Source organism: Emydura macquarii, unplaced genomic scaffold, assembly GCF_026122565.2.
Source record: "Emydura macquarii macquarii isolate MOO-44397 ecotype Brisbane River unplaced genomic scaffold, CSIRO-AGI_Emac_v2 contig_295, whole genome shotgun sequence".
Taxonomy (NCBI): Eukaryota; Metazoa; Chordata; order Testudines; family Chelidae; genus Emydura; species Emydura macquarii.
This window is the reverse complement of record NW_027130432.1, coordinates 13,959,239-13,978,917: the sequence shown is the minus strand read 5'-3', so window position 1 is coordinate 13,978,917 and position 19,679 is coordinate 13,959,239. Positions and strand designations below refer to the sequence as shown.

At 52.9% G+C, this 19,679-nt stretch overlaps 2 protein-coding genes across 8 annotated transcripts; one reads left to right on the top strand and one right to left on the bottom strand.

Moving 5' to 3' along the window:
* Window positions 1-148: 148 nt before the first annotated feature.
* On the bottom strand, window positions 149-11,521 carry LOC137156234 (F-box/LRR-repeat protein 2-like). 7 transcript variants are annotated; one of them, XM_067552958.1, is made up of 7 exons: window positions 11,133-11,521; window positions 5,351-5,452; window positions 3,156-4,139; window positions 2,712-2,927; window positions 2,177-2,389; window positions 1,302-1,519; window positions 149-1,143 (listed from the first exon to the last, which is right to left on the bottom strand). In XM_067552958.1, the coding sequence occupies exons 1-7, from the start codon at window positions 11,157-11,159 to the stop codon at window positions 975-977; spliced, it is 1,929 nt and encodes a 642-aa protein (XP_067409059.1). In that variant the 5' UTR covers window positions 11,160-11,521; the 3' UTR covers window positions 149-974. The 7 variants fall into 7 exon arrangements, with proteins under 7 accessions (XP_067409059.1, XP_067409065.1, XP_067409093.1 ...); XM_067552964.1 differs by having other exon boundaries at window positions 2,177-2,323; XM_067552992.1 differs by lacking the exon at window positions 1,302-1,519.
* A 136-nt stretch (window positions 11,522-11,657) lies between these two features.
* TMEM208 (transmembrane protein 208) lies at window positions 11,658-19,496 on the top strand. Its single transcript, XM_067552947.1, has 6 exons — window positions 11,658-11,725; window positions 12,463-13,432; window positions 14,406-14,465; window positions 14,905-15,041; window positions 18,352-18,436; window positions 19,035-19,496. Exons 2-6 carry the CDS (start codon window positions 13,304-13,306, stop codon window positions 19,170-19,172), a joined length of 549 nt encoding a protein of 182 aa, XP_067409048.1. The 5' UTR covers window positions 11,658-11,725; window positions 12,463-13,303; the 3' UTR covers window positions 19,173-19,496.
* Window positions 19,497-19,679: the final 183 nt, after the last annotated feature.

The following is a 19,679-nucleotide window of genomic DNA, read 5'->3' as shown; positions in this document are numbered from 1 at the left end:
TATTAGGGCACCGACCACATCACAGGGGAAAGGTGCCACATGAGTCACTGGGGAGGAGAATCTTGGCAGGCGTGGTGGGTTTGCGGGGGGAAGGGAGGGGCCACGGTGGGTGGTAAAGGATCAAGAGAAAGGGCGACCATGCTCTGGAAGCTGCAGTAGCAGCGCCCTGTGCTAGAGGGAACCCAGCTGCTGCAGCCTCGCCTGGGCATGCGGTGGGGGTAGGTGTAGGATGGCAGCACAGAGCTTTGTCCTGGCACAGGAGTGCTGGCAGTGAGCTATCCACCCAGCGCTGGATGCGGAGAGCGGCCAGGGAGCCATCTCCCCCCAGCACTCTGCCTCCCACAATGCAGGGGGTGGGCTCAGGCAGTGAAGTCACCCCCACGCTCTGCAGCACCAGGGTCAGCCAGGGGAGTCCCAGCCTGGCTTGGAGAGGAGTTGCTGGCCTTCACGGTGCTGCTGCTGCCCAGTACTGCTGAGGAAGGAAGCACCCAACCCCCCCCACAGCTGAACCCATTGCAGGGGAGGCACCTGCCTGTAGCTTTTGGGGGGCCTAGAGCTGGCCAAAGGCAAGGGTGGCCATTAGCTCTGCCCTGTGTGAACAACTGAGGCCCCAGGAACACTCCCCAGCGAGGTGCAGGGCCCCAGTGAGAGGCAGTCTTCTAACTGAGCTGCATACCAGCGTCCCTGGCTGGGGAGGGGGGTCAGGGCTGGCCAGGGGTGCTTCACATACCCGGAGTTGGGTAGCAGCCCAGCTGTATTTAGCATTAAACACTAGAACTCTGTGGCCAAGGGGGGCCCTACAAGTGCCACCTCACATGCCCGCCCCTTTGGATAATGAGAACGTCTGCCCCAGCCCGTGCAGACCCCACAGAGCACAGGTCCCAGCTGGCCGCTCCTCAGCAGCAGTGCTATGGGGCAGGCGTTCTCAGAGATGCCCAGGCTGTGCGTGAGCTGAGCCCATGGCTTGGCCTCGTTTACAATGTGAAGGAAAGGTCTGCGCCACCCACAAAGCGTGACTGGATCCACGTCTGCAGGGGGTTCTGTGCCTGGAAAAGCTCGACGTCAGCCATGCTGATCCCCTGGCACATGGAGACATCCAGACTCTTCAGTTGTCTGCATTCCCTGCTGATGGCCCTTAGCGTCCTGCGAAGGAAACAAGTCAGGGCGCTTCTCCCACATGCCAGCCTGGCACAGGCAGTCAGCTCAGGTCTCGCCTCTCCCCACCACACAGCTGGCTCAGGGCTCAGGGCGGCCCTCACCCTTTGAAGCCCAGCAGCAGAGGAAGACCTTGCAATACTTACTGCTGCGTGAGCTGGCTGCAGCCAGAGAGGACAAGGTGCTGGAGTCTCCGTAAAGAGCTAGCAGCCTCCATGAACCCTTTGTCAGTCAGCTTTCCACAGTGACTCACGGACAGCTGCTCCAGGCTCCGGCAACCCCTGGCCACGGCTACCAGGCTGGCATCAGTGATCTCCGGTACTAAGCTGAGGGACAGCCGCCTCAGGTCTGGGAAGCGAATCACCTGGGTGGGGGGGTGAGGACAGATGGATGAGAGCCCACGGGGCAGAGCTGGCTGGAGCCTTCTCGGAGGCATGGGGGTATTACAGTGATTGTGCTGTGACTCATAGCTGGGGCACATCTTCACCAGCAGCTCCTGTCCTGAGCAAGGCTTGCAATGCAAACTTCAGAGCACAGGTAGTGTTTGGAAGGAGAGGAAAATTGTCCTCAGCCCTGCTCCCCCCAGAGCAGTGGCACCAGGGAGCACGGAGGAATGAGATCCTACCCCCACCCCCAATCTCTCCCTGGCTCAGTACCTCTTCTGGCACTGTGCAGGAGGGGGTTGCTTCATGCTGTCAGGCCAGCCTCTAACCCACCCAGCCTGGTGTCTGCACACTGCCTACCCAGCCGCACTCAGCTGTAACAGCAGATCGGAGCCTGAGTCCTCCGACTCAGAGCCCTGCACCATGTAGACACATAGTGTGCAGTGCTGGCACAATCCTTCAACACCTGCAGGGTTTCTCCTGGTGTAAGCCCCCTGGGTATGTACATAGGAACACGCAGCCTAGGAGGATTTCACTCTGAGTACAGGCTCACCCCTGATCTGCAGCTCATGGATCTCCTGTCTCATGCTGGGCTGAGTCTTAATGCACAGCGGGGCTCTCCGGGGCCACAGCCATACCTTGGTTATGCTTGTGTCCGTCAGCTTGCTGCAGGCCATGAGGTCGAGCTCTTGCAGCTGCTGTAGTGCCTGCAGGGAGGCTTGGTGCTGCCTCTGGGACTCATTCCAGGCGGAGTCAGGGAGGACCTTGGGATTCTGCCCCAGGCTCTGCAGAGGCGGCAGGAAGAATCCCATGTTACCAAAATTCCTGCTGAACTTTGGCCCTGCGTCTTTCTGCCAAGAAAACGGACTGATTAAATGTCGCTGAGCCCGGTGGGCTCTGTGTTCCATCCGATGAGCTGTGTCAGGGGCTCGGCCTTGCATCCCCGAGAGAAGCAAGGGGGGAGGAGGAACCGCCTCATGCCAGCCACCTGCAGGGAACCCAGGTGCTGAGCTGTGACTGAGCAGCCACCAGCTCTACACAGCCTCACGACCTTGCTGAACGTTGGGTCTGGGCACAGGCTGGCACTTAGCAGCGCTCAGAGAGCCCCTACTGCCTCGGCTTTTGTTCCACGGGCATCGGCCAGGCTCCTGAGCTTTGTGAGTGTGCTCTCACCTCTCTGCGGTGACTACGCTCCTCTCTGAGCAACTCTACGCCCAGGAGGCCCCAGTCTGTCAGCTCCTTGCACCAGGCCAGTCGCAGGACAGTCAGCCGGAGGAGGTGGGAGGAAATGGCTTGGAGGCTCACATTGGTGATGGTGATGCAAGAGGAGAGGTCTAGTACCCGCAGACTGTGGCCTAGGGACCTGGCCAGCAAGAGGACTGAGCTGTCCTGGGGAGGAGAAGGGAATGAGTGAGGATCCAAAGAGCTGCCCTGAGCGCTCCAAACCTGCTCTGTTGGCCATGCCCAGGAGCGGAGGCTCTGTGCTGGAAAGAGCCCCACATGGCAAGGTGCCCCGGTGGGGCCCAGCCTGCAGGCGAAGGGCTTTGGAACGGAAACGCAGGGGGCTGTATCTAGCACCCTGCCCCCTCTGCCAACAGCAAGAATTCAGGAACTTACTCTGAGCAGAGAGCAGAAGGCAAAGCTGAGGGAGGTCAGGTTAGGCCGCAGCTCAGGGGCAGAGCACACCTTCACCAGCTCACTGCCACTCACTAGGCTGCACTCCGACACGTCCAGGCTCTGCAAGCTCTGGAGCTCAGCAACGCCCACGAAACCGCCATCTGTCAGCCTCTGGAGCTTCCCCAGGCACAAGCTGTGCAGGGCCCGCAGCCTCGCCGACACAGCGAGGACAGCCTGGTCAGACAGCTCCGAGCACCCAGTGACATCCAGAGCAGTCAGGTGAGGCTGGTGCACACAGAGGAGGCCGATGGCCTCGTTGGTAAGGTCCCTGCAGTTCTGCAGCACGAGTTCCCGGAGGTGCAGCCCCTCCACTTGCACGAGGGACCTCACAGCCTGCAAGGTGATGCTGGTGCCACTCAAGTCCAAGGCCCGGATGCTGCTTGCCCGCTCCTTCAGGAAGTGCAGGAGATTGCGAAAGGACAGCAGGGCAGAGGAGTTGTAGTTGCTGGAACCGCGATAGGGGTCAAACTCAAAGGTGAGGTGGCAACGAGCCAGCGACAGCCTGGTTAGGTGCGGCGCACAGCCCGTCAACCGATTGAAACTGAGATCCGAGAGGTAGCGCAGCCCAGACAGGTTGAGCTCCTGGAGGTTGGTCAGAGCTCGTTGGGCTTGGCTGATGGTCTCTGGCTTGGAGAGCAGTGTCCCGGACATGAAGAGGCTGTTGCAGCCACTCAGATCCAGCGAGGAGAGGCAGGGACAGGCAAGGAGGAGGTGCACGAAGGATGTCTCGCTCATGCTGCTCCCACGCAGAGACAAGCTCTGCAGATGTGGCCCCAGGTGACAGGATACAGCCTGGATCACGTCCCTGGACACGGTGGAGCTATCAAGGTTGGTCAGGCTGATGCAGCTCACGTGCCGTCTGGCTAGGCTCTCAATGGCAGCCAGAGAGGCTGAGGTGGCTGGGATGTGGTAAAGGATGTTCTCCTGGAATGTGACAGAAGAGAGACTATTGCTCTGAGTATGAATGTGGTCAGGACAGTCTGGGGAACGATGAAGGTGCCTGAAGCTCCAGAGACACAGCCAGGGAACGCAACACCCAGTGCTAAAGAAACAGCTACCTTCCCCTCCACCTTAGCTGGGGACAGGCTGAGCATGTGCAGAGTGAGGTGCTGAATCAGGGCCTGGCACAGGGAGCAGATCCCAGGGAGTGACCATAGGTGTGGAAGCATGTGCATGTGCCTGACAGCTGCAGTGTGTGTGTGGGGGGAAGAAGAGGGGAGAGTTGCAGAGTGAGCAGGGGTGGGGAGGACAGCTGGGTGTGGCAGTCTGGGGAAGGTGCCTGTCAGCGTTTGAACTCTTTTCAGGTTTATGAACACCACTTGTGAATGTGATTGTACCCTTGCGTGTGGGTGAAATGCTCCATTCTGTGGCAGGAACAGACACTTTGTGGGGCCAAGAACAATCACTGCCCTGGAGAGCAATGGGGCTGCTCTGACAGAACTGCTGAGGTTTAATGCCTCTCTGCCACAGCAATCCCAATCTCACAGGGCTGGAGCCTGTGGAAGGCCTGACAGAGAAAAGGTATCTCACACACACTGCTTTGAGATGAAGCCGCTCGCTAAGGCAGAGAGCCAGTCCAGCCCCAGGAACAAAGAACCAGAAGGAGTAGATGATCTTGGCCTTCTGTCAAGGACAACGCCCCACCCTGAGGACTCTGTGGGGGACTTGGCCTAGTTCTGTAACTCTCCTGTGCTGTCTAAGAGTAAAGAGGAGAGTGTTCAAAAGTTCCTTGCAAAGCCAGTGCCCTTGCTTTAACAGCCACGTGGTACCTAGGAGTTGAACTGCCAACAAGAGAGCCCAGAGGTAGGGGGGGATCTGGGAGAACATGCAGAGTGGCTGCAGAGACATGGAAGGTCTCAGCACTAGCGTTGGGACCTGGGGCAGTTGGCTGTGGAATTCCTCATCCCAGGAAGGGCGCCAGATGAGAGCCCTGCCCCTGAAATGATGCCCAAGAAGTCCTGCAGCTTGAAGCAGCAACGGGACTGTGCCCGGAGTCAGATGGCTTGGGCACACGTGGGATCCAAAGGTGGGGTTTGATTAACACAGATTTGTGACCATCCACATGGGGGACTCAGCAGGTCTGTGACAGTGCGCATGCCGCGCAGATTAGGGCTGCAAGGAGGGGTGGGCTTTACCTGCCGCAAGGAATCCTGGGCTGCAAAGTACCAGGTGTGATTCACCAGAGAAGCCTCCTTCCTGTCGGCAATGGGCAAGAAGCTGAGGATGTAGGTGATGACCTGGGAAGAGAATGAGAGATGCATGGGGAAAGGCCCCGGAGCAGGACTTCTGCATTACAGAAGAAGCAGAAAATTTGCTGTGGAAGCCATGTTTGAAGAAGAGCAGCAGTGCCTGACCCAGCTCCCACTTCCAAGATGCTGCTGTACAGTTTACGGGCCGTGGCCCTGGTTAGTGCACTCATACTCTGCAGGGAAGGGGATTTACTGCACAGCATCAGCCATGGGGAGGAAAATCTGCCAAGCAATCAACTGAAAATTTCTGCCACGTGGCTGTCACACGCATCTTCCCGAACATGCCCAGAACACCCCGCACACTTCAACTGAGATACAAATCGTAGACAGGGCCCCACTTATGCGGTGGTAGAGACCTCGATTTCTCACCGAAGCACAGAAAATCTTTAAAATAAGAACACTGAGTAATTGATGCAGTGTCGTCTGCCTGCATCTGCAGCCAGCCTGAAGCAATAGCTCTGAGAGAGGTGATCTACCTTGTTCCTGCCGATGGTATGTTAACTCTGAAATCCAATCATGCTAATCTAAATGACAGTAAATGTCTGTCACTCCAGAAAATTTCAGCAGAAACTTCCAGCTCATGTGTGTATCCCACGATCCTAAACTGCCTCTTGCTTTTTCCCAGGAGGCAAGAGCCCCAGTCGTACCCCGCCCTGATGCCAAATGGGCCAGCTTCCCCCAGACAACTTCTACACTGTCATTCTATGTGGGCAACACGAAACTCTGAGCACGCAGAAAACTTAGAGACATTGTCCTATTTAATGAATCAATAGAGCACCTCTCTGTTTTAATTCCTCTGAAGCTTCTGCCTATTTCCTAGTCTGCTGCAGGGGACTGCTGAAGAATTCAGATCAAGTTTGCCTTCACATGGCTCTGAGGGGAAACGAGGATTACCTCACCCTACCCTGAAGTGGGACCATTGGGACATAGCAGCCAGGCATGCACAGAGACACTGCTCAAACGTTTAGAAAGGAAGTAAGGAATGCCTTATTCCAGCTCACATGCAGGTAGAGCTCCCAACTTCCTCTACACCCTGTAATATTTCATGTCCACTTTGGCCAGGAGCTTTCCCAGGGGCAGGCACTAAATGACAGAACTGAAAGAACATTCAGCACATGCAGTTATAGTGGGAACAGGCCAGCCTGCTGGGCTTAGGATTTTGTTTGGCTCCAGCTAGAAAAGTTGTAGTAACTGAGTTTGAAACCTGCCCAAGAGCAACACCCAGCCCATATCCCAGCCCCCTAGGGCACGCTGCCCAGGGCAGGTGGAGGGTCAGGGCTCCCCACAGTGGCCAGGGCTCCCTGAGTGGCTCTCACCACGGCTAGCCTCCAGAGGAGGAGGAGAGGGCAGGGCCTCAATGGGAAGAGGAGGAGCATGGGGTGGGGCTTTGTAGCCCCCCCACTTCTACCGAGGTGCCAGCACTCCTGATGCTAGGCCCCCATGGGGTCCCACTGTTCCTTAAGAGTAGGCCATGCACCCTCAACGCCTCCGAGTCTGAAGATCTGGACTCCAGCACTCTTACGTCACATAGTGAGCTCTGCCCAGCCAGTCCATCTCAGACAGACTCCTCAGTCAGAGATTTTTGCACTCTTCAGGGACCAGAGCACCTCAGCCAGTGTTTGCAGTGACACCAGGCAGCCTTTTCCAAACAAAGGAGGGTTTATTAGTCACACAGAAGACAGCATCGGGAAGCCCTTAGATTAGCAGACAAGCAAAGGTTAAGACATGGACCATCCTGGCCAAGCCAGCGCTTCACCCAGCTATGCTGCCGTGGGATCCATTTTTGGCCCTTTCCCTCTATTGTCTCTGTCAGTCCCAGGTGAGAGCAGCTGAGTCTCTCCAAAAGCCAGCTCTGATCCCCCACCTGCCAAGTGTTTCACCAGCTGGAGATTCCACCTCCTTGGGCTCCCATTGTCTTTCTGGATCCTCCATTGATCTGGGTTGGTTTCAGCCAGTCTTTTAATGACTCATTCATCCCATCCCAGACAATTCTTGGCACACACATCTCATGTCTCTTGCTCTGCCTTAGGTGCAGATTTAACTCTTGCATCACTGGGTGGCAACCCCACATTCAGTAAGTCAGTGCCATACATATCCTTCATAAAAATATTACAGAAAATTCCCATTTTCCCACCCCTATAAAGCTCTATGAGCACTGCATCATGGTCAGGTCCCTGCAAGGCTTACTGCAGGCATCTGCTGAATTAGTTCAATAGCAGGATTGTCAGAAATGCAGGAAGCAGGGGTGGATCCCCACGAGAGAAGTCAAGAGCCTTTCACTTGATATTCCAGCTTGACCGCTGGCACAGCTCACCAAACTGTTCCGGGCAGCAGGTCCAAACCTAGGAAACTGCCAAGGAAGGACTTTGGCTGGTTCTAAGGACAGGGGGAGTGCTAGAGGGGAAATGTTCAGGGAAACAGCCTTCCCGCCCAGAGTTAAGGACTCTAGTAATACAGACATGCATGTAGACTTTTGTTGTTGTTTTAAATTCCTGTTTTCTCTTATGCTAGCCTGTGATCCTGTGGTTACACAAACTCTGCTTTGGTCTGAGAAAAGGCTCTCTGGTCACTAGCTCCCAAGTGGCAAACTCCATCAGACCTGCAGGTGAGCATGGTCTGTCCACAGGGGGCTGCAGCTCAGGGCCCGGTCTAAGAGTGGGAGAACTGCAGGATTGCACCCCATGGGAGGTAAAGGCCTGAGACCTGAGGGGGTGCACTCACAGAGGGACCAGAGGTGCAACAAGCCCTGGAGCTGTGACAGTGTCATCTACCAATAAGCTGTTAACAAAATCCTGCAGGGGACTGAAGGCAGAGAGGGACACTGGAGGAGGACAGGTAATAAAGGCAGAGAGACAGTCTGGAGAATTCAAGTAAAACTGTTCTGCCGGTCTCTTGCTTGTTATTGTTTGGCACTTTGGACTCGGGATCATAGCAGAGCTGTGTGTTAGCTACTCTTATCAGCATCCTTAATGACTCCTCTAGATAGTGTTTCCACAGCAGCACTGTAATCACTGTACAGAAGATGACTGAATACCTTGGGTGGTTTTTTAGCCTTACACCAATCTCTTGATCGAAAGACCTTTAACATAGACAGGGCCACATCCTGCAGAATGCTGAGCACTCTCAGCTCCCATTATAGTCAAGGTTATCCCAGTGACATCAAAAGGAAACTGAGGGTGCTCAACACCCAACAGGAGGCATGCAGCACATTGCAGGATTGGCCCTTTACTGTGACAAGGAACATTTGCTCTCCCTTGATTGTTTGAAATATATCTTGTGTCCACAAACAAAAGGACTTTCATTGACTGTGGGGTGGCTAAGGAACCTTCCAGACAGGTCTGGCATTCTCTGGGCTAAGCACAAGGGTCAATAATCCCAGTGCTAGGGTGGGTGGAAAGTGCTGGCACAAAGCTGAGCACCCCAGTGGGGAGAGGGGTGCTGTCAGAAGCAGAAGGCCAGCTCTGTTCCACAGCTCCCTTGGTTAGTAGATCTCCCACAGTTGTCTGGCTGAATGTCCCCCCATCTAAGTCCTGGCAGTAATATCTGCACTCACATCCACAGCCAACAAACATAAGAACGTAAGAATAAGCACATAAGAATGACCATGCTGGGTCAGATCAGCGATCCACCTAACCCACTATCCTGTCTTCCAACCGTGGCCAATGCCAGGTGCTTCAGAGGGAAACAACAAAAGAGGACAATTATCGAGTGCTCTCTCCCGTCATCCAGCCCCATTCAGAGGTTTAGGAATAACAAGGCATGGGGGTGCGACCCTCAACATCCTGACCAATAGCCACTGATGGACCTATCCTCCATGAACTTAGCTAATTCTTTTTTGAAGCCAGTTATATTTTTGGCCTTCAAAGCATCCCCTGGCAACGAGTTCCATGGGTTGACAGTCCTAAAACACTAATAAACGTCTAGAAAATACACCTGACAATGGCTCTGCAAGACAGCCATTGTCTGTAAGGTTACTGACTGCATATTTGGGTCCTGTGTTAGATATTGAACAATTCTCTGTCTTGCACAAAGATGCAGCTAAAATGCTAGAATCTAATTTGCAATAAACAATTAATACAGAGCAAGACTGCGAGCAGAACTAGAATGAGGCTAAACAAGGTCTATAAATATACTATCCAAGGATGACACAGAGAAGAGCAAGGACAGCAAAAACCCAAACAAAGTCACAGGGAGGGTCACTGTGGGCTGATTCACCAGAGAAAAACTGACAGGGAGGACACATGGTGACAGAGTAGGGTACGTAATATCAAATTACGAACTCCAAGTGTATGATGTGTTAAACACAAACCTGAACTACCTGAGGGGTGGCAGCTGCTGTACTGCATTCAGTCGGTGCCCTTCTCAGGAAAGGTGCCTGACACTGCTTTGAAGGACCATCCTGGAGAGCCAGCAAGACTGCAATCTGGGCCATGGACTTTGAATGACTCAGCAACTGGCCCACCCCATGTAACAAAAGATTTCCATTCCATCGAGGGGCCAGCATGACTGTAGCATCTGGAGCTTCCCAACTAGTAGATGGCAGAGACACTGAGATGCTGTTTAAGAGTGGGGTTCTGCTCTGTGAAGGGGGATAACCATCACCTCAGGCAAGGACTTGCAGGAGAGAGGAGGCAGGAGGGACTCTGCCCCACCAGAAACATTGACAACCCTTGGTCTCACAGAGGGGTAAACTAGGACCAGAGAAGAGGGTGTCTCGGGACTTCTGCTGATTTCAAAGATCTGCACCCCTTGAGTGCTTTACCGGTAGAGCTACTGTGGTTAAAAATTCCTCTGCTCAGCCTGTGTACCCTGCTTTCTTGTCACATTGACCCTGAAGGGATTAAACTAGAAGCACAGAGTACTCACAGCCAAGATGGGGCTCGGGCTGCGCATGTATAGAGTTTTATGATTTCTGATATAAAGTAGGCTCTTTACAAGAAAAAAACCTAGGAAACTAGGGGGCTCAGGAGGTCTTGGGGTGAGGGGGACAGCACTCCACATCCCAACAAGGGCCTCAGCTAAGAGATCTGAGTCCAAGAGTATGAGCTGCCTAAGCTAGACGTAGTGACTAGATTCAACCCAAGCCCAGCTGGCTGGGAGGCATATGGGACCCTACAATGGGTCCGCTTGCAAGAGACTAGTGATCATAGAGAGAGGCCCTGAGTCAGGTTGTAACGTTGTCTTCTCCAATTGAACAACTCAGTGTGCAGCTTAAGGGGATTGTTACAGCAGGTGGCTGTGAACATCAGCATCCTTTCAAACACTGCAATTGGAGTGTTTTTTCTGCTCACACAGGCATTCACATTTGTCCTATAATGTGTGGTAAAGGTGTGATCATCCCTAAAGAGGCATCACCGTATCTCAAGCCATTAGGTAGCAGCAACTCTGGAGGAGTGAGTCCCTGTCCCTGGAGGGCAGGATCGATACTGGTAACAGGCACCAGCAATAACATTCTAGTAGCCCGTTTAGATGACCCCGACTGGGACTTGCTACTACTCTAGAGCCCTCTAAAGGAAACATGAGTGTTGTCGTCCTTATCTGAATTCCACTTCTAATCATATAAACTCTTGTGACCCTCCAGACGCGGAGTGGACTTGGAAATGCCATGGGGGTCTCCCATCTAGCTCCAGCCCACTGATGGCCAGCGTGAGCAATCAGAAGGTGTTACCTCCACTGGGAGTCCTCGTGTCTCCATGCCGGTGTCCAGGGGCGAGCAGCTGCCTCTGCCCCTTTTTGGGACCCCCAGCACGGATCGCTCCTGCTCAGGCCCAGCTGCTCCCGTCGGTCGGTCCCAGCGAGTGCCTCAGCCTCGAGTCCAGACAGAGAGCGATCAAAACCTGACCCCCCAATGCACTCACCCTGTCTACCCGTCTGCCCTGTCCGTCCGTCTGCCCTACCCTTGTCCGTCCATCTGCTCTATTGCCCACCCCGTTTGTCTGTCTGCCTGCCCTACTGTCCTACCCCAGTGTCTGTCTGTCCGTCCGTCACGCCGCTCCCCTGCCCCTACCTCCCCAGCCCTGCGCTCGGCCGCCCATCAGTCCCACACACTCCCCGGTCTCTGCGCCACCACTTCCGGGTTCACCATAGCAACGCCGCAGAGGCTGCTGGGAATCGCAGGCCTGTACGGACGCTGTCAGAACCCGTCTCTTTCCGAGCGCCCGGTCTCGCCTCTTCCGCTTCCGCTGACGCGGCTGGCGCCGGAAGTTGCCTGTGCTGAGTTGGTTCTGTGTCGCTGCTGCTGGCCGCGGTCTCGCCATGGCGGTGAGGGGCGCCCCTCCCCCACTCGGGACTCCCGCAAAGCGCCGCTGCCGCGAGCCCGGGCCGGCCACGGCCTGAGCTTCCCCCCGGCTCCCCCACGGCCTGGCCTGAGCCCCTCCCCGCCCGGCTCCCCCCCCCTGGCCTGAGCCCGAGCCCCTCCCCGCCCGGCTCCCCCCTTGGCCTGGCCTGAGCTCCCCCCCCCCCCCCCTGCCCGGTTCCCCCCTGGCGTGGCCTGGCCTGAGCCCCGCCCCGCCCGGCTCCCCGCCTGGCCTGAGCCCCGCCCCGCCCTGCCCGGCTCCCCCCCTGGCCTGCCTGGCCTGAGGCCCCCCCCGCCCGGTTCTCCCACAACCTGGCCTGAGGCCTTCCCCCATCCAGTTCCTCCCCCATGGCCTGGCCTGACCCCCCTGTCCTGAGCCCATCCCTGCCTGGCACTCCGTCCGGTTCCCCCCTATGGCCTAGTCTGGCCTGAGCCCCTGCATAGCTTGTGACCCCAATCGACCCCCTAGCTTTCCCTTCCAAGGCTGTCAGCCTTGACACTCCTGAGAGCAAGACAGGAGGGTGTTTCCCTGCCTTAGACCCTATCTATCACTGCTCCCCCATAAGGGCTGCACAGCTGGTGTGTGTGTGTGTGTTGGGGGGTGATTGTAAAACCACAGAAAATCCCGGATCTCCGGGACAGATATACAATGTGATGCTCATTTACTTAATTGATATGAATTCAACTGACTGTCTCTTTAAAGATGTGTATCGGTCCATTGGGGGTAGGGTTCTAATAGACAACATGCAGCTAGAGGCCTTCAGAATGGAAAGGGGAGTGACAGAGATGTAGCCGTACCCCATCAATGACCAACCAACTCTCGGAAGAATTCTCTAAACCAGGACTCCGTGAACAACAGAGGTGGAAACTGCACTCTGTGAATGATATTCTCACCCCTCTGAGATGGTTTCCAAGGAAATGACAGCTGTTAGAAGCATGTGGCAAAGCTTGGGCTTTGCAGGCCAACTTAGAATAAACAAAAAATGTTCATCTACAAAATGTTGTTTCATAAATGCTGGGGTAGAACCCACCCACGGCTTGACCTAGATGGGCCTCAGGGAAATGCAAACTGCTAACAAACACATGAGCAGATGAGGCCTGTAGGAATTCTGTGCCATTAACAAAACCCACAAGATAGATACCGATCACCCGAAAACTACTATGAAAATGATTGGACAGCATAATCCAATCTGTCCTGATATATGGGAGCAAAACCAGGGACCTAACTTTATCAGCCAACTACAACAGCTGGGACAAAATGCCAGTAGAAGCCTACAGTCCTGCAAGCAAATGACACGTACAAGAATTTGCCCTGCGATGGCTGGACAGCAGAACAGATTTTTTCTTGTCTTTGGCACCATATGAAAAGGACACTCAGTTTCTGGTGGCTCCACACTCAAAGCAGTTCAATGATTACTCTGTACAGTTACTCCAGGCCTCAACAGCACTGCCTTTGGGATCAGTGACAATGGGTTGTTGGGGGGAGGGGGATGAGTAGGAGGGGCTTTGGATAAGGGAAGAGTTGTGAGCAGAGGGCTGCTAGGATGTATGTGTTAAAGGCTGCACTCTTTTTCCAGCCAAAGGGGAAGGTGGGAACCAAAGGCAAAAAGCAGATTTTTGAAGAGAACAAGGAGACTCTGAAATTCTACCTGCGGATCATCCTTGGTGCTAATGTGAGTGTGTGAGGCTCTCTCCATCAGTCTTCCAGGGCCATGAATTCCTGTCTGGAGCTGCTGGCTGGAAAGGCAAATCCCAGCATATTGGGCAGGAAACTGCTTCCCTCCCAAATGGCTATTCTGCCCCATCTTTTTGTGGGGCTTTAGGAACAAAAGCGCAGGGTGAAATGAGAAAGAAGAGATGGATTCCTTCTCTGGCTGGCAGCTCCAATTCAGTCAGGGCCAACATATGGCCCCACATCACTTCTGCACTTAAGGACTGCGGGGGGAGCGGTGACACATCTTGCTGCGTCCCCAGAGAGCTGGGGAAGAAGCAGACACCTCGGTCTCAGTAGAGCTGGGATGCTTTTAACTTCCAGGAATGGGTTAGCAGGGAGAGAGCTGACCTGAATCTGGACAGGAGTGCGGGAGTAAAGGCTGATTGCTGTTGGGAAGAGCACCTTCTCCCACTCAGCACTCAAAACTCAAGGGACGGGGAAGACTCTCCTTGGGTTTTTATTTTCTGAGGAGGAGGAGACATGTACAGCCCCACAAATGAGACAGTGAACAACCCCCAAAACGCCGTATGCATACTGGCCTATCGCGTACAGGCTTGGAGGTATGAAAGAGCTAAGAACTGGCACCTGGAAAGCAAGGAATGCTCCTTTTCCTTAAAGCTTTCACCTCAGTCAGACTAACATTTCTGTTCTGCTGGAGCCAACTCATAGGCTTGTGGCTTGCCTGGGTCTGAAAACTGTGTTGGATCCAGTTTCAGCTTTCTGACCCCACGGTGCTCTCTGGAGCATTCCCCTCCAGCCTTGTAGCGCAGTAGATCTCGGAGAAGCAGGCAAGGTGCAAGAGGTGATCCCCCTGAGGCTCAGGCTATTTCTCGTGATAGCATATTTGGAGAAGGCCCAAAGCTGTCCTGTGCCTGATCTGTTCCTTCCCCTCACACTCACTGGCTGCTTGGCTTTGTTTCCCTTGTCTTTAGGCCATTTATGGAGTTGTGAACCTGGTGATCTTCTACACAACAGCCTCCTTCTGGGCCTGGGTAAGTCTCTGATCTCAGCTCCTTCCCAGGTCAGGGTGGAGGGAGAGAGAGAGAGAGGCAGTAATATTGTTCCATTTTCCCACCCTTCCTCCTGCTTCTCCCTAAGACTGTGAGGAACCTTCACTGGATGTTCAAACTGCGAACCCCCAGTCTCCTATTGGGGTTAGTGTGACGTTTGGCATTCACTCACAATTTCTTGGGCCTGGTGTTCTCCGAATGTTCCCAGGTCACTCTGATATGCAGTGCATAAGCTGTGTTTTCCTACACACACACAGACCCCATGTGTTAGGATAAGGGGACTTTACCCAGCTGAGATGAGGACATCTTCACTGATCAAAAATGTCAGTACAAGTAACTCGTGGGGTTCTGCTCCTGCTGCTTTACCTTGGAGCCCTGTGTGCCGGTCGCTTTCCTGGCTGACCTTCTTTGATTGTTGCAGGTTGCGTTTGTGTTCAGCCTGGTGATCTACGGTGCCAGCTACCGCTCCATGAGCTCCATGGCAAAGCCGTCTTTCACGGATGATGGCAATCTAGCTGACGGTGGAATTGACCTGAATATGGAGCAGGGGATGGCAGAGTGAGTGTCCACACCCACGCGAGTCCAGGTGAGCAGGACCTGCTGCCTGAGCGCATACACAGACCTCTACCCCAGAGAGCACTGGAAACGTACCAAATCTCAGCTCTGAGACCATCGAGGAGCTGCTGACCTTCCAACAGAGTTCACTTTCTCTCCCCAGCTCTCCACCTGGGAGCCCTGGGAAACTTCCCTTTCTAATCATTCTAGCCTCATGAAGTCCTTTCCCAAGAACCAGGCAAAATGTCCTTGTTGCTTGACTGTCTAGCTCTGCCTCCAGGAAGTGAGTAATGAATACCACAGGAAGTGTGCTAGGCTGGGATATTAACTTGCCTGTTAGGCTAGATGGGTGATGTTACCTAGCTGCCCCGTCAACTCATGACTCCTCCCTTGCCCTTTGGCTTCTCTCCTGAGGTGTTGCACTCTGCTCTGTTTAGATTGGCAGCTCTCTGGTGCAGGGACTGTGTATCTGCGTTTGTTCAGTGCCCAGCCCCATGAAGCCCTGTTCTTGGGCCCCATGGTGCTACCAGAATACAAATAGGGGAGAAAGAGAGCCAGGCAGTAAGAGGGGCTGCTCCGGGGGTGAGCTGGGTAGGTGTCAAAGTATTGGGGGGAGTACATTAAAAGTCTCCCTCCTTCATGTGGTGCCGTGTAAGGTATGGTGATGAATTGCCATGGTGGTCTGGTCACTGCAACTGTGATCTTGTCACTGTGTGTCAGCTGCTGCCAGGACAATCAAAGGGGGGTTATGTAATGTGCAGGCTCAGGCAGGAGGCCCCCTTCTGATGGACAGGCGAGAAACAGACCCTTTTTAAACATGGAACTAAAATTCTGTGGAAAACATTGAGGGGAAAAACTAAACTCCACTAGCATGCCCCATCCCAGCTGCTACCCCGAGGGCAGGTCTTCAGCATTCAATATTAGGGGCCCCACCGATGTATGTGAACAAGGGGCTTAGAATGGCAGAACCATCCCAACTTTAATACACCGTTGCTATCACAGCTGTATGAACACTCCTGTTGCCCTTTCGCTGGCACCCAGCCTCATCCATTACCCTTGTGCGTCTGTTGTTCGTGTTGTCATAATTGACATTTCAGCTAAACCAAAGACTTTCTCAAACTTTTCATGCAAGAGAGGCCAGCCAAAGGGAGGAGTTATGCAGGGAGAGGTGGGGGAAGAGGAGGAGGAAGTTGGCTACCACCAGAAAAAGAAACTTGTATGTTGGTGCAAGGGCCGTTTGCACTATAGCTTCTGTCTCCTGGAGCAACTGTCCTGTGTATCACCACTGGATGCACCTGCCACCTTAAAGCTGTTTCTCTCTTGTCTCCTTACTACTTAATGTCTCTCTTCCTCTCCTCATGTGCCACTTACCTCTGGAAAACATGTTGGGTCCTTTGTATGACGCACACTGTACAGGGCAGAGCAGTATGGAAAAAACGAAACCACCTGATCTTTTTTCAAATCCTCTCAGTACTATGGAAATAGTTGGGGATAATGATAATGCACCAGATTACACACATGGCCTGGTGCTTCGTGGCAGCTCTACACTATATGATTGAGAATGTCAGGGAAGATGATTGGCAGGAATGGGGCTTCCATTGGTTTGTTATAAAAAGTGAAGGTAAATATGCTTGTAAATGTACCTCGAATCCATAGCTCATATTAGTAGTATCTTTCCTGTTACAAGTGTCCTGAGTTATTTTCGCCTGTGCAGTACAGAGTTTTTACTTGCCTGATATACTATGATTTGCTGACTGGAATTATTTCTGTCTGAGGTAAATAATAGTGCATGCAAAAAGCCCCTGCTATTAATGCAGCATAGATGCGCTAAGAAACAATGAAGTCACCAAATGCAAAGTTCAGGTGTATTGCTCCACTCTGCCCCCTTGCGCGTGTGCACTGGAATAGTCTTTAATGATGTGATCTCATGTTTTTCAAGTAGTTTTACTATGCAGTTTTTTCCAGCAGGGTAGGAACAGGTGTGCAGTGTGTTAGGATTAATGTGCTCTCCTCTCAGCTGTTCAGGTCATGTCAGTTTGCCATCTGAAGTACTCCAAGAAGCATTTCACATTCACCAAACTGTCCTGTCATGTTTTACTTTGCCAGTTAACAAATGCTCTTTTGAAATCGCTTTTTGTACAGTACCGATTTGAAATACATTCCCAGCATCCCATGTAGCACTGAAGAGGATTCTGTACATTCCTTCGAGAATGAGGGAGGATGGTGTGTAGGCAGTTATGTCACTTGGGAGATCTAGGTTCAGTCCCCATGGATTGTTGTGAGGAAGAATTAATTCCTGTTTGTGAGGCGCTCAGGTGCTGTGTGGGAGGGGTCAGATCAGTACTTGGAGAAGCTGTTTCCAAGTGCTGTGTGTCTATGTGTTCTCAGCGTGGCACTGCAGAGTGAGACATGCTAATTAATTACCACTGGCTTGACTTTCGTTTCCTTAACACTTCCCATTCTTGGCTGTCAACTGTATGTATGCCAGCCTATTGGTTTCTTACCCTAGTGCTTGTTTAATGTTTCTTTTACATGCACATTACATTAGTCTACGTGTGGCTGAGCTGTGTAGAATAAAAATATATTGTGCTCTTGGTGAGAGCTGCAATTCTGTAATTAAAGCTGGCATTCAACCCACCCTTGCCAGTGGCTCTCTACATTTGAATGTTACCTCAGTGGTTTTATGTGTGGAAAATCAAAGGAGGGGAACCTGGCATAAATTCAGATGTGAAAGGGGCGCTTGTCCTTCTGGCTCCGTTTGTGGCTGTTGGGGTATGTTTATCCCTGGGATGCTGCATCGTTAGCTCAGCAGCTGTGCATACAGCAGAAATGGTGAGTGTATGGTGCGGGGCTAGCTGCTATGGCACCGTGAAATTTAACACCTCTCCGCAGTGCTGCCAGTCAGGATCCTGTGAGCGAATTGGCTTCATGCAGAACACAGGTCAAAATTAACATGGAGCTGCCTGTAACTGCGTTGTTAATTTTTTCTCCAACTCTCCCAGGCCTGCCATGCCCTTCCCTGGGGGGCCTGAAGCCTTGTTTGAGTGTTCAGCCAATCTGTAGTTAATCCGGAAGACATTATTTCCTTGAGGTCCTCGCTCGCAGTATGGGGTGTCAGTAAACTTAACACACAAGCCAAAGCATGGGGATGTTTCTGCCCAAAGGAGAACTGGGAAGGGTTGGGGGGTGTGCAATAGTTTTGCAGTGGCAGCACAATTGCAGTGTTGACATAGTTTGCGACTGCAGATGTTTAGTACAGAAAAGGGGCTCTGTGCCAGTGAAATTAACCTGTGGCTTTTCCTGTCCCTCTCAGGCACCTCAAGGATGTGATCTTACTGACAGCCATAGTCCAAGTGCTCAGCTGCTTCTCCCTCTATGTCTGGTACTTCTGGCTCTTGGTAAGTCTTCTGGCAGTCTTGCCCTTCTCCCTACCCTTAGATTCAGACCCTTCCTTGCTCTCCCTTCCAGCCCTGCTCCATTTCATAGATTCCCAGAGCAGAAGGGACCATTGTGATTGTCTAGTCTGACCCTGTATAGAACAGGCCAGAGACCTTCCCATAACACCCAGTCTGGATTTAAAAATTGCCAGTGATGGAGAATCCACCAAACCCTGGGTAAATTGCTCCAGTGGTTGATTACCCTCCTCACTGTTTGTCTTATTTCCATTTCATTTCTTAACCTCCCTTCCCATCGTAGAGCTGTGATCTTAGGAACTGAAGCGAAGATTTTCATAAATAGGCTCCAATCATTAGGCCTAAAATCCATATTTAGGTTCCTAAATAAGTGGGTGGTTCTCAAAATCGCTGAGCCCCTGCAGCTCCCATTGACTTCAGCTCTTATTTAGTGCACCTTTCACCAGCTCTAGATGGAATTAAAGAACTAGATCCAGGTGCCACGTCTCCAATTCTACATCCAGGACCTGCTTCTCCAGAGCTCTATGCTACTTGGTAGCAGAGTGGTGTCCTAACTGAGTTTGCTGCTTGCTGTGCTTTGTAGGCTCCAGGACGGGCTCTCTATCTCCTGTGGGTGAACATACTGGGACCCTGGCTCACGGCCGACTCTTCAGCTGCCACCCAGGAGCCAAATGAGAAGAAGCAACGCCGACAAGAGCGCCGCCAGATGAAGCGCTTCTAGCTGCACACGTGGAGGTGGATTAGATCTAATCCACCATCTCCATGTTGTTACTTCATCAGGGATGCGATTTAAACCAATCAGAAACCATCAGTGTCTGTGTCACCCCCTCATCCATCCATTCCACTATAAAGGCTGCACGAGACTTCCCTTCACTGCTTCTGATGGTCACATCAGGGGGCGCTCCACCAATCGGGGCCTTACTCAACAAGGGGGGCAGGGTTACAATGGGATGTGTGTAAATAGCTTTTTCAAGCAATGCTGTAATGAGTTTGGGGGTTGGGAATTGCCTTGTTGGAGGAAATATATTAAAGAGAATCTAAGTGATGGGATGGTGGCTGATGTTTGCTTCAAGGTCAAACTTTGACCCCCCTCAAAAAATTCACCAGGTGGCAGAGCTGAAACTTGGAAACTGTCATGCCGCAAAGCAAAAGTTTGACAAGGTTATAAGCAGTGGAGACAGGACGTTCAGAATGGAACTGGCTACTCACGCTGAACTAGGGCTGACAT